At 39.2% G+C, this 16501-nt stretch overlaps 1 protein-coding gene across 19 annotated transcripts in view; it reads right to left on the minus strand.

Annotated features, from left to right (window-relative positions):
• Window positions 1–16043, minus strand: part of cacna1aa (calcium channel, voltage-dependent, P/Q type, alpha 1A subunit, a) — an 84568-nt gene extending 68525 nt beyond the window's left edge. For all 19 annotated transcript variants that reach the window (XM_008415832.3, XM_008415833.3, XM_081609891.1 and 16 more), the window contains exon 1: window positions 14547–16043. In XM_008415832.3, coding sequence (XP_008414054.1) covers window positions 14547–14869 — 323 coding nt within the window. In that variant the 5' untranslated portion in view covers window positions 14870–16043. The remainder of the gene's footprint in view (window positions 1–14546) is intronic.
• Between the last annotated feature and the right edge of the window lie 458 nt (window positions 16044–16501).

Raw genomic sequence — 16501 nt, forward strand, 5'->3', positions numbered from 1 at the left:
ATATTTCTCCCACCATCTACCCTCCTAAACCTCCACCACTTACTGCCACACCTCTGCTTATTTTCTACAGTCTCCTTCATTTCTTTGTTCCATTTTTACCCCCCCACCTCACCCCCCTGGCTCGCTCTTGCATTTGTGCATTTCTCCATCATCTCCCTACTTTCTTTCACCCAGCCCGCCCATCAATCATTTCGCCATCTCTGTTTAATATCGAATGAGACAGAGAAAGGAAAATGGAATGGTGCCGCGTCAGCAAATGCACAAGAACACAAACCGTATGAGGAGTAAGGAAAAAAAACAACAACAAAAAAACGGGAAGAGGAGAGGGAAAATATATGGATGGTAAAAAATGAGAGAGAGTGAAAAAGAAGAAGGAGGACAAAAAAAAGGAGAAGGATAAAGAAATTGTCCTGTGGGCACAGACATGGTTGAAAAGAATGAGTGATGAGGAATAAAAGAGAGCGAAAGAAGGGAAGAGATGAAGAGCACACTGGAGCAGAATGAGGAATAAAGCAAGAGAATTACACAGGGGTGTGATAAGATTGCAGTATTTTCTTCTGCCGAGCCGTGTGTATGCTCTGCCATAAGTAGGTTATACACACACACATACACACACTGTGTAAATTTATATACTGAAGGTGGAGTCAAATCTAAATATGGGGTTCGGAGAAGCAGAGTGGTTTAAAGGTATTCATTTCACATAACTATTTATGAAATAGTGATCCACTTGAAATGAACATAGCAAAATCTATTAACTGGATTTTGTCATATTTGCATAATGCCTGGTGAAGAAACTCAAAGAATAAAATTATCAAAATTCAAAACGGTCTGCTGGGAACAGAACGCACAAATTCACCTCCACTAAAAATGTGTCCATCTGAGTTCATTCCACTCTTCATTTCCAACATCCTTTTTTTTTCACTCGGTGGAGAATTAAATCTGACTACAGGCTTTGTTTGTGATAGTTAGCAATGCATTTTAAACAAAGATGCTTGAGCACCAAACCTAATTTTGAACATTTCAAAAGTGCCCTCTGAAATAAATAGTGACACCAGTTCTTAAGGCTGACCAAGACATCCGTTTTGGGCGGTTAGCCCTAAAAACATTAGGAGAGTCGACAAATAAAAGACAAAAAAAAAAAAAGAAAGAAAGAAATTTCAGGCATCAAAAACTTCCAAGCAGACTAAAAGTATCTAACAGCCATTTGATTTTAGAAAAAGGTCAAAAATCCATCAAAGACCCTGACAATCGTTTATTGAATGCCAAGTCTTCAGCTATAATGTATTTGGAAATAATCTTTTTGGTGAAAAAATGGAAATTTATCTCAAGCTATTTTGTTTGGGAGGTTTGCTTTACTTGAGTGATTCTTAAGGTGGATGCTGGTGGCTATTTTGTAGCTTTGCCATCTTTTTGTTACAAGCATACATGCCTTGTTGCAAAGAGAAATACAATTATATGTAATAGTTATATACATAAGGAATAAACTGGCATGTTTACAGAATCAAAAATGAAGTAACTTGAATCAAAATGATGCCTTTGATTTAAACTGATCAATGTTATTGTGTTGTAAATATCATGAACATTGTCACTAAACAAGTCTAGAATGTTTTCACATACATTCTAAATTAAGAAAAACATTTTTACCAAAACTGCCTGAAGTTAAAGGATGCATGAAAAAATTTAAAATAAAATGTTACTAGAAAAATCCTAGAAAACAAAAATACTCATCTTCAAACGTTTTATGATGTTTTCAGGACACAAAGGTAGGAAAAAATGCAGATCTTATACATGTACGCCCCTCTCCCTTCTTTCATTTATGAGACTTAATTTAAATCTCTAATTCCTTTCCTCTCCGTTCTTCCCACTCCCTCCTCTGTGCCCTGTTACATTATGGAGCAGTGGCAGAGCAGCTCAAATAATTACTCTACGTTCTTGTCACTTCTGCCTAAGAAGCTCAGATTTGATCAGATGAATGGGATTAAGCAGTGTGGTTGAAACCCAGCTAATTATTTTGATAATCTGAAGCTGCAGAGATAAGAAGCGAAGTGGTGGAAGTGCTTCGTTTTGCTCTTGTAAGACGAAATTTGAATAGATTTTCATGGCTTCACTCAAAGCCTGGTTTCAGATTTCCGATTACCCTGTAGTGCAGCACTATTCATGGTTGTTAGGTGCTGTTTTTTTTTTTTTAAAACATCTAGTTGAAATAGATATTTAAAAAAGGCTGTGCTTTCCTCATGAAACATTTTTATCTGCAAGTAAAAGTGATGAATTTGGTGGGAGACCAACCCAGAGAGATGCAAAGAATACACGATTTTTTAAAATCACTGTTCGATGTATGGATACGGAAATAGTTTGGCACAACTGCAAATCTACCGAGATGTGACAGTCAATCTAAACTAAGGCAAAGATTGCATTAGCCAAATAAGCAAACAAGAGGGCCATGATAACTCTGGAGAAGCTGCAAATATCAATGGTTCAGGTGGGAAAATCAAATGACAGGACTACTATTAGCCACACACTCTACAAATCTGGTATTTCTTGGCTATAAAGAACACAGCCATTGTTGAAAGGACATGATGAAAAGGTCTTGTTTGCAGATTGTCAAAAGCCTTAATAGGGACACATTAAATGTGTGGAATAATAGAACCAACCAAAATTTGACCTGTTTGGGCTGGGCTTCACACAAGAGGCTTTGGGTAGAAGAAAACCAACAATACACACAAACATACAATCCCAACCTAGAAATGTGCAAGTGGCAGAATCAAGCTGAGGGGAAGACGTTTTTTCATCAGACACAGAGAAGCTGATAAGTAATGACGGGTGGATGGTCAGTTGTTTGAGGCAGCAAAAGATTTCACTTTCTTGGAGGACAAAGACCCTAAACATACAGTTAGAGCTTCACTAGAAAGGCTTAGAATAATGTCACTCTCTAAATTGGTAGAGACATAACTCAAAATAAGTTGTATGGTGTTACAACTTTGGTTTTCATCATTTCTACAATATTTACTTCAATACTTCAATTTACTTCTTATCGTTTGTGCTTTGGACATGTTTCCCTCGATTAGTGTTCTCTTTCCATTCATCATTTGAGTTACTCTCAGGCCTTTTATATCTCTCCATATCCTTCCTCCCTTTTCTAGCTTCCTCCTCCCCTCTGCCTGACTCCCTACACAGCTGTTGTTCATCTCCTCACTTCCCTCTGCCTGCCTTCTCTCTCAGCTGCACACTATTGCTTCCTGATTAGTCCCTCTGGTTCCTATGTCACGCTCCAGCCCTTCCTCTGTGTGTATATATAGCTCCGTTTCTTCGTTGTTTTCCACTGACTCCTTCCATGAAATCACCTGCTACTGTTACCCTTATTATCTCCCTGTTAATCCTTTGTTGTTCTCCCTGATTGCCTTTGTAGCATGTTGGATGTTTCCTCTGTTTAGGTTTTCTCAAAAATATATATTGTTCTGCACTGCAAGTGTCCTGCATTTGGGTCTTGCTTAAAGCCAAACATGAAAACTACAGTTTTAAATCTGTTCTATAAGGTATTAAGTAACTGAGGTTTATTTATATATTTATATATATATATATATATATATAGCAAGTAGACTTTTCCTTCACGCAATCCAATTATACACTATCTTGCATTTGCATATCACATATAACAACGAGAGAAAATGTAAAAAAAAAGTATATAAATACTTTCTGCAAGGCCACAAGCAGGGCTAATTTGGTCCAATAAGCTTTCAAACTTATAGACTGAACAGTCACTTTTGCCCTTTAAAAAGCCCATATGCTGACAAAATCATGATTTCAAAATGGTAGCTCATAAACTATCATGGTGGCTCTCTCTACTTCCTACACAAAGGCTATTGTCTCTCTCTCGCCCTGCCACCAGCCCTCCCTCATCACCCACATATAGCCGAGCTGTCACTTTCTACAAGATGCTGACAGTGGCGTGTGCAGGAGGGAGTTTGTGCGTGTGTGTGTGTGGGTGTGTGCGTGTGTGTGTGTATGTGTGTGCCCGGGCAGCACGTGACATTTTTTCACATAAGCTGTATGTTCAGGGAACGTAGGCGCTGTGTTAATGTGAACTGTGCTCATATATACTTGACAGTACAGGCTTATTTAAACGCCGCTTACTCCCTTTCTTTTCACTGCTGACGTGTATTTGTATGTTGAGTGAGCAGAGTTGAGTTTGAGAGCATGCCAGCACGCCCTGCAGGTAGAGTGGAGGCCTCCAACAGGGTATGTCTACTAACAGCTGCAACACGTGACCAAGAGGGGAAAAAAAACACACAAAAAAACATGAGCATAAATAAAAGAAAAAAAAATCAATCCATCACAGACGCTCTCCCTCTATTTTCTCCCTCTCCACGTATCCAAATCCCAAAAATAGATCTCTTGAGCGTCACTGCGCCCCTCTCTCTCTCTCACACACGCGCGCAAAGATACACATTTGCAGACACACACACATTGGTCCGAACTCGACTGGAACTGAATAATTCAGCAGAGTTAGAGCACAGAGCTCAGAGAAAATAGAGAAGAATCATGAAAGGAAGATATGGACTTGGAAAAAAAGGAAACATTTACATTAAAGTGTTTAGTTTAAAATGAAAATGAATGACTAGAAGAACAAAGAGTCTTTACTGTGCTCTCTACAGGTAAAAGTTTCTAATTTCGCTGACTGCATCTGGTATTTCCTCTCAGTGCAGCGTTTCAAATATATGCCTGAAATGATGCAGTGATGCAGAGACTGATCAAATCAAGTGGATCAAATAAACTAAATGTTGTGTAAAACATCTGCACACATGAGATCTGACCGCAGTGGACAGCAACTGACACCCAGATTGCTATCACGATGCATAGCTAATTTTAAGTCCAATTTAATATTTTCCTTACTGATTTTTTTTTACATATTATATCTAATGCTAACACTCATCCACAATGATTCTAGAAAGGAGAAAGGCTCACACTGTAATCATCGCATTTTAGATTCGCATGCAGCAACTGCTAAGACCATGACTAGATTTGCGACGGTTTTCAGCTTGAGCAGCCATGACCGGTGACACAGCTGGTCATGTTTGTACGTTTGCTGCGGTCAAATTTGTTCACATGAACGGCCAGGTGGTGCGGATCATGCGCATGGTATCAAAGCCACGATGAAAAACATACTGGATGAACGTGCTAAACCACGCACGTAAAGTTTACAGTAAATACCATGAGGAGCGTTTACTGTCACCAACTGCAGCCATCCTGATAAGCAGAATAGCAATCTGATATTTAAAAACCGCTGAAATTAAACTAAATGAGATTTTAAGAAAGCAACCCATAGTGTCCAGTTGAGTGTCATTTTATTTCAGCAGACCTGAGAAGACCTTAAAGGCTTCTGAGTAAATAAACAGCATCGTGATGACCAAGGTACACACCCAGCAGGGAGGGCAGGTAATAAAACAATATCCCAAGCTTCAAACAATCTCAAGCAGCAGTGCCCAGTCTAACATTGAGGAAATGGAAACAACATGTTCTTTCTGCAACCTCAACAAGACTTGGCCATGCACCAAAACAGATAGACCGGGGCAAGCAGAGACGCACGAGACGCTGCCAAGAGGCCCACAGTAGCTGTGGAGAAGCTGTAGCGAGCCGCCCCTCAAGTGGGAGGATCCGTTGATGAGACAAGTATTGTGGAAGAGTGGCACGAAGACACCGGTTGCTGAAATAAAAGCAGAGAGACGTCCTCTTTTCAGTTTGCTTCAACACATGCAGGGGACTCAGTGGATATGTGGAAGAACATGGCTGTTTCCCATAACACCAACATAAAGCTTTTACAGTTACGCAAAGTATCACGTGTGGTAAGACACACATAACCCTGAGCACACCATCGTCTGTGTAATATGCAGTGGGGAAGCTTTTGTTTATTAGAAACAGGGATGCTGGTTGGGAAGGTGGATGGGGCAAAATACAAACTATTACTAGGAAAAAACAGCTACAATTTTCAGCAGACAAAGTGAGGTAGAAATTTTTCAGAGCCTTAACATGCAACCAGCGAAACCATTGTGTGATTTAGGTAATAGCAAATTTGGGGGTTGGAGTGAACTAGTTAAAGTACAGTCTGGTATTCTACTGATAATCTGTGTGAAGACTTGAACATTAACTTCTACGGCGTCTCTCCATCTAATTTAACAGAGCTTCAGATTTTAGTCTCTACATCTCCACACCTGGTTGAGACATATTGTGGAAAAAAAGCTCTTGGATATTCTACGCTGAATACAAATGCGCTTTTCTTTTTTTTCTTTTTTTAAATAGTTTGAAAACAATGTATTGTTTTGCTTTCACTTTGCAATTATGAGGTACTTTGTGTTGACTTGTGGTTGTAATGCAATAAAATGTGGAAATGTTCCAGAGGTACCAGCATGTAGTGGGAATGAGGTTTTGCTTAAACCCCCATAATCTAATAATTTTCTAAACATGTTTTAAGACACTGAGGATGAAAGCTTTTACAAATATTATGTAACAAAGAAATGAGTATTCTGAAAGATTAGAATTTATTGTTTTTTGTGTGCAACTGAGAGTGTGCCTAGGGGCTAAGGATATGGATCAACTCACACATTTATTACCAGACAGCCGAAGTTACAAGGTAGGCAGATTGTGCCCAAAGGACACACAGACAGAACAAGAAGTGTTGCACGTGTGCCAACAGACTCATGCACCTAGCAACTTTTCTGAAAACCAATTAAAAAATGCTAAACTACACTTGCAACCGTCAGAATGTTCTGCAGAATATTCCTCCAAAAACATCGAGACTAATGTTTTAAATTAACATCATAGAAGTCAAATAGACTCAATTCTATATAGTAACAGAAATGTCATCATGGAGAGCTGGAAGAGAATGATAATTCATATTTGAGTGAAAGGGGGGAGGAAAAAGCTGTGGCTGTGAAACATGAGAAATGACAAAACCTCACTTCATATCCATCAAAAAGAATGTCAGCAAAAGAGAGAAAAAGAAAGGCAAACAAAAGGGTGGAAGTTTCCTAAAGTTAGCCATTACAGTTTGATTGTATATCATTACGTTAGTCTGAGCTAATGGACATTTTGGAATCAAACAAACACATATTCCATTAAAGGTTAGGATTTAATTTGTGGTAATGCAATGCAGGTTAAACATCCCAGAATGTCCTTTCAAGTAAGTAATAATAATAAAATAACATCTTAAGTACAACTTTCACAACTTAGTTTAATTTACACACAAATGGTCAATGCTAATTTTCTGCCCTCTCAATAATGTTTGTCATCCAAACTGTGCTTTTCTGTTTCTGTTCTGAAATAGCCCCTTTGCTTTATGGACCAAAGTTTCCAAAGGCAGTAGTCACCTTGTTGCATCCAATTAAAATCCTTCACCTTCATGTGAGACTGACTCATTCAAATGCCAAACTTTTACTTTACAACATTTGCCCAAGAGCCTCATGCAAAACAGACGGCTAAAAATAGCTGCTGCTAGCCAATGCAGTCTGGGGACTGTGCCAAAAGGTTTTGGTGTTTTTCATTTTTACCTGTTCTTTTGTGCAGCCGGAACCTGGTTGGGGTTGGTACTGGCAGAACTATGTGCCCATACATGACCCAGACTACCAATAAATACTGTCTCAATGATCATATCTCAGCATATCACTGCTTAAATATGAGCCACATATTAAGGTTGCATTCATGTTTGCTGGCTGTTATTTGAAACCCTAACACTATTAACCAGTTGCTTTGACGGTTTCTATTCTGCTTTAGTCCGATTTGTTGATTACAAACATTATAAAACAATAAAATAAAATAAAACTGTATAGTGTAACTTTAACATGTATAAGTATTCTCTAACTTAAGCCTACAGTACATTAGACTTTTGCACACTTGTGTCACTGTTCACTTATGATGGGATCATAGTAAGGCATGAAAACTAAGCTGAAATGTAATTTAAATTGTTTTAATTATTTAAAAGCAGTGAGGGGCCACCACATGGCTCAGCGGTAGGGCAAGCGCACCACAAGACAAGGCTAAAGTTCTCAACGGAGTGGTCACCGGTTCAATTCCCAGGTCTGGTCCATTTACTGCATTTCTTCCCCCTTCTCTCTCTGCCCTTTTTCCTCTCAAGTCACTATTGAATTTCTGCCACAAAAATAAATTAAAATATAACAAACAACTAGGCATGGACCACTTACCAAGGTTTGGAAAAATTCAGATTTTAAAGCTGCAAACAGTCGTGAATAATTGTTGCCAAAATGGCCAAACACTTCAACTTCAGTTTAATCAAACAGGACATGTTTCCAAAAATTAAGGTCTTATTCCATGAGTGCCTTCATAACGTGATATTTGGGGTATTTTATTGACCTTATGGCTTAATATAAAAATAAAGTTACCAAGTAAATAACATAGATAAAGCAATTTTAATTTAATCAATGTTTTGTTATTCCATCTGTCGTAGTAATAATTGCTGATTTTTTAAATTTTACTTAAGAGCTGTTACACGTTATTACATTTTTCTTCAGCTCTTGTCTGAACACCAGAATCCTGTGAAAGGCCTGCTCTCAAACATTTATTTACACTGAAAAAAGGTTAAAAAATTGGAATGAGAAGGTGGAGATTCCACCTTTTTTTTTTTTCTATGTCAACAGGACTTGTTTCAAGCCACACTTGTTACTTTCCAAGCCGGTCCAAAGACAAGCAACAGCACTTGGACGTATTTAGACTGACGAGAAACAGAAAACACCATTTGAGCCGTCCGGCGAAAAACAAGCAGGGGAAAAAAGACAAGAAAAGACTGCATGAAAGAACACAGATGAATACAAGACAACTTCTACAAACAGAAGTCAAGTATCCTACATTATCAGCTGACAAAAGCAAGTTGGAGAACAGCAAATGAATAATTTAGATCCTGCAGCGAATGTAGATCACCACCTAAAACTACACTGGTCCCTTTCTCCTTTCCTGCTTCTTGACTCATTTGTGCATCTCTCTTTCCCCTTTTGTCGCTCGGCTTGTCCTGGTGACTTTAATTAAATTATGACTGACACAATGTCTGTGGCTGATAAAAGGGCAATGCCAATATTTCAGAATATTACCTTCTTCTAACATTGGGCAGAGTTGGTTATGAGTTTAGACTGCATAATTGCTTGTCCATTTATAAAAATAGAATATGTATTCCTAATGACAGACCGAGAATTATAAGCCTAACTATGCTCTGTAGTAAGCATTGTCCAGTTGTTCATATTACTAAAGAGAGACTTGAAAACAGAGATTGCTCATTAACAATATGTATGTTTGTTTTATATTACGTTGTTGGCCTAATGAGAATGTCCATACAAATTAAAAGCTAGTAGGCAGATAAGCAACACGCCTTTCATAATTTTTTATGCAAGTAACCAAAACGCTGCCTGGAGGAAGGAAAACAGGCTAAAAAAAGAAACACGCACACACAAGAAACAGTAAGTTGCAACAATCATCCATGCAAAAACAGGCACGGTAAGAGTTGGATCTGACAAGAAGTAAGGAAGAAAAAAACTAAACAATGTGAATGCTGTGAAAGGAGAATAGGTGAGTGGGTTTACTGATAAAAAAAAAAAAACACTCCAAGAGTCAAACGTACAGAGGCTCCTGAGGGAATTTTAAGGGAATGAAAGAATAAAGAAAAACACAGAAGAAATCTAATGGCAGAGCATCAAATCTAAAATCCTGACATTATGCCATTGTCATAAAAATTTTAATTGATGGGCAAACATGTCATTTTCATATTTGCATGAATTTGTTTGGTAGGATAGTCCTTGCTTTACTTTGCTTTCGATGAAATTTCATAACATAGCACAACATCTCCTGAGTTTTCCATATTAATATATAGACCTACTGTCATATGCTCTATGTATGTGACAACGGCAGAGCATTAATACTTCTTGAGCTTCATTACATTCTGCTACACTGAGACAAACAATCCTCCATGTATTATGTGTGTAACTCTTTTGTCAGATTTCTGAATCAATACTGTGCAGAACTGTCTTTCTTTGCAGTCACAGCTACACGTATTTCAGGTTGTCTCTACCAGCTGCTTTCCACATCTGGGGCCTGAATCATTGTCCTCTCTCTTTTGAACTTTGATTAAGTGCATCTGTGAACTCTTATTTTCAATTCTTGCTACAGGTTGTGAGTCGGATGAGGTCTGGAATTTGACTCGTATGAAATCCAAACAATTCAATTGAACTTATGACCTAGTCTCAAGTCTGCTTCACTTAGTGATAAGGTTCCTGAAATAAATGGACTTTTTCAGTAATATTCAAATTTATTGAATGGATCTGTAGTCTAAAGAAAACCTCTGAAAGACCTTCGAAAGCCTGTAACATATTACTTAAGATCACTTGCAAAGACAATTTGAAGTATTAAGACAGTAATCTGAAGATGTGAGGTTGGTTCACGACATTTTGCTCAGTACTGCATTTCAAGCGGAGCTCGTTGTTGCTATAGATAGAACATATATTGACTTCCTCTCCATTTACAGCATCAGGAGGAAAAAGCACTTAAGAGCATGCGGATGACGCAGACGCCATATGGTCAGAATGCAGTGTGACCGCATGCATATGTGCACAGGACACCAGGTGTAACTGAATCCCAAATTTTAACTTTTGGGAAACTTAATAATTATTTACAGTGAGTGAGAGAAAAAAAGCTTTTTTTCCCCCTTAGCACCAGTGAGCAAAATATCCAATATTTTATGTTACACTTCAGACTATTTGGTTTGAACTTCCAATCTTTATAGTGTGGCATGATTTTTGAGCAGATGAGGATTTGATTGTACAGTAGATTTGTGTATCAATACAGCGGTCAACAACATATTTGACTCCGATTATGTTTGGTGACTATTCAGGAACATTAGTGTGATGCAATGAAAAAAGCAAGTAAGAATTAAGAAAATGTCTGTCACGTGCATCATTTTGTTTCTATTGCAAAAATGTCAACTAGAAACAATGAATATTTAAAATGAACAGATTTAAGTTAAGCCATTTTAATGCAAAATATTGTTAAATTACCTACACACTACACAAATTGCCATTTTCAAATGTTTTTTACAAGATGCAAGAGACAAAATATCATGTTTTAGACTCCAAAGTAATATGTCATTGCTTATTTTAACATCTTAAAATTGCAGAGTAATGCATCTGAATTCTGAATTTTGTTATTAAATAATGAAATATTCACCTTTGTAGCGTCAGTGTATTTTGTGACAGAGTTGCTCAGAATTGGTCGTTGCCAGCAGAGTTGGGTAGTAACTAGTGACATTCACTCAATTACATTTACTTGAGTAAAATTTACTTTTAGAACGCTGTACTTCTTATTTTTACTTGAGTAATTTTATTGTAAAGTATCACTATTCTTACTTGAGTAAAATATTTGGATTCTCTACCCACTAAATGAAAAGCAAACCTGTTTCAATCAACAATTCAGACAAAGACACACACACACACCTGCAGTTAATGTTTTTATAAGCTTTATATTGAAATAAACTGATTTGGAAAGTTGTATTTTGTTATTTATATGATATATTGTCATTTTGGTCCTTATAATACCAAAATTTCCACTTAACTTTATATTTTGGCCCATCTGGCTATGTAATTTTTAAATATTAAATCATAGACATTTGATCAGTTCCTCAGTACTTGGGTAGACTTTTTACCAAATAATAAATAAATAAATGGTCTGAAAAATGGTATGATGGGGGCAAACGAGGAAGAAAAGATTTTATTGCCACATTAAAAAAATTTAATTTAAATTCTCACAGTCCTAATCTTAACCCAGTTAGAGAGAAATATTACAATTTACCTTTTCTGCACGGTATTGTCGCATCATGCAATGGGAAAGAGACATTTTAATGAGAAAATCTTGATAAATGCTGTATTGAGAGTTTACATTTTCTCTGTAATGTTGTCAATTGACAGCTCTAAAACATGAATAGTGACCATGTGACCATACTGTACTTCCCAATTCATTTTTGCTTGAATTAGCTTAGAAATTGTTGTCATTTGTTATAGTCACTGACCTCTAGGGGCTCTCTTCCTCAGCTCTCTCTCTTTGTGTTTCTTTCTGGCTACCACAGGTGAAATGTGTTGGAGCTTGTCAGCCACTCCATAAACAGCTCCATGCCAAAGATGTCAGACCCTTTTTTTCCCCCCTCTGGGCCTTGATCTGCAGTGATCTTGTCTGTCTGCTGACTGTTGTCAGTGGGGACTTAAGTGATCTTGCTGTGAACAATATTGTGAGGAATTAAGTGTCTCACTAAAACAGTGTGTTTACATTCACAGTGGAAGCTGGTAGGGGTTCTCTGACGTTTTTGTTGTAAAATGTTTTTCTCCTGGTTTGTGGTTAGCCAGGGAGTTCAGCTTTTGTACCTTTTTTCAGTTCTCATCGAGAAAGTGGTTGTTTTATTATTTTTTTAGTTATAAGGGGGTGTTTTGTTTGTTGTTTGGGCCTTGGAGACCCTGAAGCTTAAAGCTTCCTTGAGTCTTTCTTCTCTTGAGATTGAGATTTTTTCATAAATTGTAAAATAATTTTTTGCTTCTGACATCAACTGCTTAGTGATTACTGTTTTTGTGTTACACCCAGTGCCGTTGTCTTGTGTGATGGGGGGGAGGGGGGGTGTTATAACATCATCCAATCAAGCACTTGCAAATCTTGCGGTATAGAAAACTTATCGGGTTACATTCGTCCTTATCTTACTGGATAATTGGCTGATTTAACATAATGTGAAGTCTACTGTAAAGATTCTTTGAAGCTGCAATAAAACTTGTCTTTATGGTATTGACCAAGGCGCATTGCCAAAGGTCTAAAATGGCTTGTGATAGTAAAATCTAAATTGCTCTTCAAATTTCACCATGAAAACTTAACTCTACATTTAAATGCTTTTTATGCTATCAAAACAACTTCACAAGCACAAAAGCCCCTGGAGACCAATTGAACCTTAAGTGAGATATTCTTCGAAACACGTTAAAGGGGAAAACAGAGTTCTGCAGCTACAGTCTCATTTTTGTGAAGCCACTATTGTGTATTGAATATTAAGAACACAATACAATCACTGAAAGTACCGGAGGAAAAAAGAATAAGAAGCCATACTTATCTCCCCAAAATTTACCCCATAAAATAAATATAATTATAAAGAAAATCAAAATTACAGTAAAGAAATGCAGTACCTGACATTTCGCAGCTTGAAAATCAAGAGAGGTTATTCTTTAAAGTGAATACAAACTCATCTACTTTTGTATCCTATAGGTACAACAAAGTTAATACTGATAAAAGATTTCAAAACTCTGGTGACAGAGTTCAAAATGTTTTGTTAGATTAAACCGTTTGAAGATAGAGCATCATACACTGAATGAATTCAACAGAGACTATGTTTCATCTGTCCAAGTGAACTGTACAATGACCATTTTATGCTGGAGCTCTTTGATTAACTTCTTTTTCCACCAACACGTCTGTCACTTAATGTTGGTTCGAAGGCTCTTTATGTTCTGCATTTTGCCAGAAGAGACCAATTAATGTGTGCAGTTATGTCATGGCTCAGGCGTCAGCACAGTCATTACTACAATTTCCCTTCTTGCCATTAACCAATATGGGGGGAAAAAATGCAAAAGGTGCACACTGATAATATCGACATGAAAACCTTCACTTTACTTGCTGCCTTTAGCATGAATTGTGTATGGTAACTCAAATGTAGGAGGTTGATGGAAAGAATTCCCCGCCACTTGCAAAACAGAGTCATGCAGGCAGTTTGGAAATGATGACATTACTTCAGTGATGCCTGCATCTTGGCCGATTAAGAGCAGAAAGCCTCAAAATGTGTGTGTGGGGGGGGGGGATAAAAACTCCAGTCACGATTTAATGCTCGGGTTAATACACCATACAGACTGCTACCTGCTCTGTCTCCTGCACATCCTATCTATAAAGACACCTGCATCACGCTGATAGGAGTGTGTGTACAGCAAGGACACACTCACCCAAACACACATTCACACCAATATTGTGCTTTTTTTGGTCTCCCCCTCGCCCCCCCCCCCCTCTCCCCAACTCCACTTCCTCTCGCCACTTTCTCTGTACTAGGCATGGGGCCTGCTGCACATGCTGACATCAGCAACCAGCGGCGCCCCCTAGACACCCCCCAAAACCTCCCACCCTTATCACACGCTCACACTACACACACCTCTCACAGACAGGTATATCAAGCAAATCCTGCAATACTTTGACATGAAATTAAAAGGAATAAGTGATTGATGGGGATCAATACCCCCCCCCCCCCCCTCCACACACACACACACACTTGATTATCTGAAAATTGCATAGTCAGCATTTCTTCAGCCACCTCACATAGATAGTCCGGCTTGTTACACTTATATATCATATAACATATATATATATATATATATATATATATATATATATAGTAGAGCTTACTTACTAGCTTACTATATTTGAAAACTTACCTACTGGCAAGACCTGTATCATGAATGTTTACTCACTGCACAACGCCTAAAAAAGGATATGGCCATTCGGTGATCTTTTTGGCGTATTTTCTCACGAAGTTATCCTCGCTGAAAATGAACAGCGAGCGATTGACAGTGAAGCAGTTCTGGCGTACCGGGATGGGGTTATAGAGGGCCATTGTGCGGGCTCTCTGCGCCATAGACTGCTTGTACATTCTCTGGGCCCCGGGTCCTCCTGGTGGTCCGTGACCGTGGCCGTGCCCATGGCCGTGGCCATGTCCGTGTGGCCCGCCTTGCCTGCTGCCGCCGCGGCCCCCGGGGCCCCCTCCACCACCGGGCCCCCCGCCGTACCTGCCCGGCATCTCGTCTCCGAACCGCGCCATTCAGCGGACACCGATCTTGGATGCCAATCTTCACGAAACAGCGGAAAAGGAGACCAATGCACAGCTGTGTGGCCACACCACATTACATCTCCTCTGGATCCGAACGTCTCATATGCACAACGGGGGTTGCCTTGCGAGCTTGCCGATCAACACCTGCACCTCCCGGCTTCAGCAGACGAGGACGCCCATGTAAGCCTACGGCGTCTCCTTCCTCTGTGTGCCTCTGCCAACGGCCAACTGTGGGTGTGAGGAAATTAAATGTGTGGTCGGTTGGCTGACTGGTTGCACTGTAGGGTAGTGCTGTTGGGCGTCTCAGTCTTAGTCCGATTTTATGTCCATAAAAAGTAGGATTTGCCTCCAAACATGGGCTCATGAGGAGACTATCGAGTTAAACATGAATGTTTCATGTTCTCCTGTATGGTTCATGCTTGGATCAGAGCGCACCAGATGTTCCCGCACCTTTCTGGACGCTTCATTTCTTCACACTTCATGTTAGAATTTGAGATAAAAAATGAAGAGATTTTTTTAAAATAGATTTACGGACGTTCTCTCAATGTGTTCCAATTAATAAAAAAGGCATTGGCAAAAAAAAAAAAAAAAAAGGAAAAAAAAAAAAAACAGGGAGAGCCAGGATTATTTATTTATTTATTTTTGGAACATCCGCAATGTTTGATACAGCGTGTGGCAAAAATGTGGCTCCCGTCGCCCTACAGCTGCTTTACAAGTGCGCTCTGACTAGCCTTGACACCAGGAAAAAATGTGACATTTGTCAATCTCAAATCTGATCGCATAATCCCATTCAGAGATGAGATGTTGGAAAAAAAATATACTGTTTTCCTTTGGAGCCTCGCTGTCATTGATGTACATAAAAGTCTTTTCTTCTTCATCAAACGAATTCAGAAGCATCCTCTCCTATCCTCTTCGTTGCAACCACACTGTCCTCTTCTTCAATCCCTCACCTGCAGCGAGCATCCATCCAGAAGCGGAGGGAAAGGGACGGCGTCGTCAAAGACAAGGCTGTTCTTCGCCGCTTCACACCCTCTCATGATCTAGGTTCGGCCGATCGAGGAGGTGCCGAGAAAAATATCCCTCACCATCCCCACCCCGAACAGTCTTGGATCCGCACCGATGAGCCCAAATGTCCTGGAAGAGCTCTCTCTCTCTCTCTCTCTCTCTCTCTCTCTCTCTCTCTCTCTCTCTCTCTCTCTCTCTCTCTCTCTCTCTCTCTCTCTCTCTCTCTCTCTCTCTCATTCTCTCTTTCACTGGAGAGGGCCTCCTTATCCAGCAGCTCTCAAGGGGAGAGGGAGATGGACAAACGGACGAACGAACGTATGGATGGATATTGAGACAGATCGATTGGTGTATGGACAGAAAGGGGAGGGGATCGTGTTTCTTTTTTTTTTCTTCCCCTCTGTAAATATCAAGCCGATTAAATGAAGCCGCCAGAAAAACCAGTTTGTCTAAACTGTGTTCTGCGGGTACGGCGTATGACGCACGCAACTTGCACACGTATGCCACGGGTGGACACTTCGTTCTTCGTTCATAGCCTGTTTCTCCCCAGGTGCTTCTGGCTGCAGTATAGACGCGCCCATTCCACTTGAACCTCCCCAGTTATGCGTAAAATATTCAATT

This window comes from Poecilia reticulata, chromosome 8 (assembly GCF_904066995.2).
Source record: "Poecilia reticulata chromosome 8, P_reticulata-male-v2, whole genome shotgun sequence".
NCBI lineage: Eukaryota > Metazoa > Chordata > Actinopteri > Cyprinodontiformes > Poeciliidae > Poecilia > Poecilia reticulata.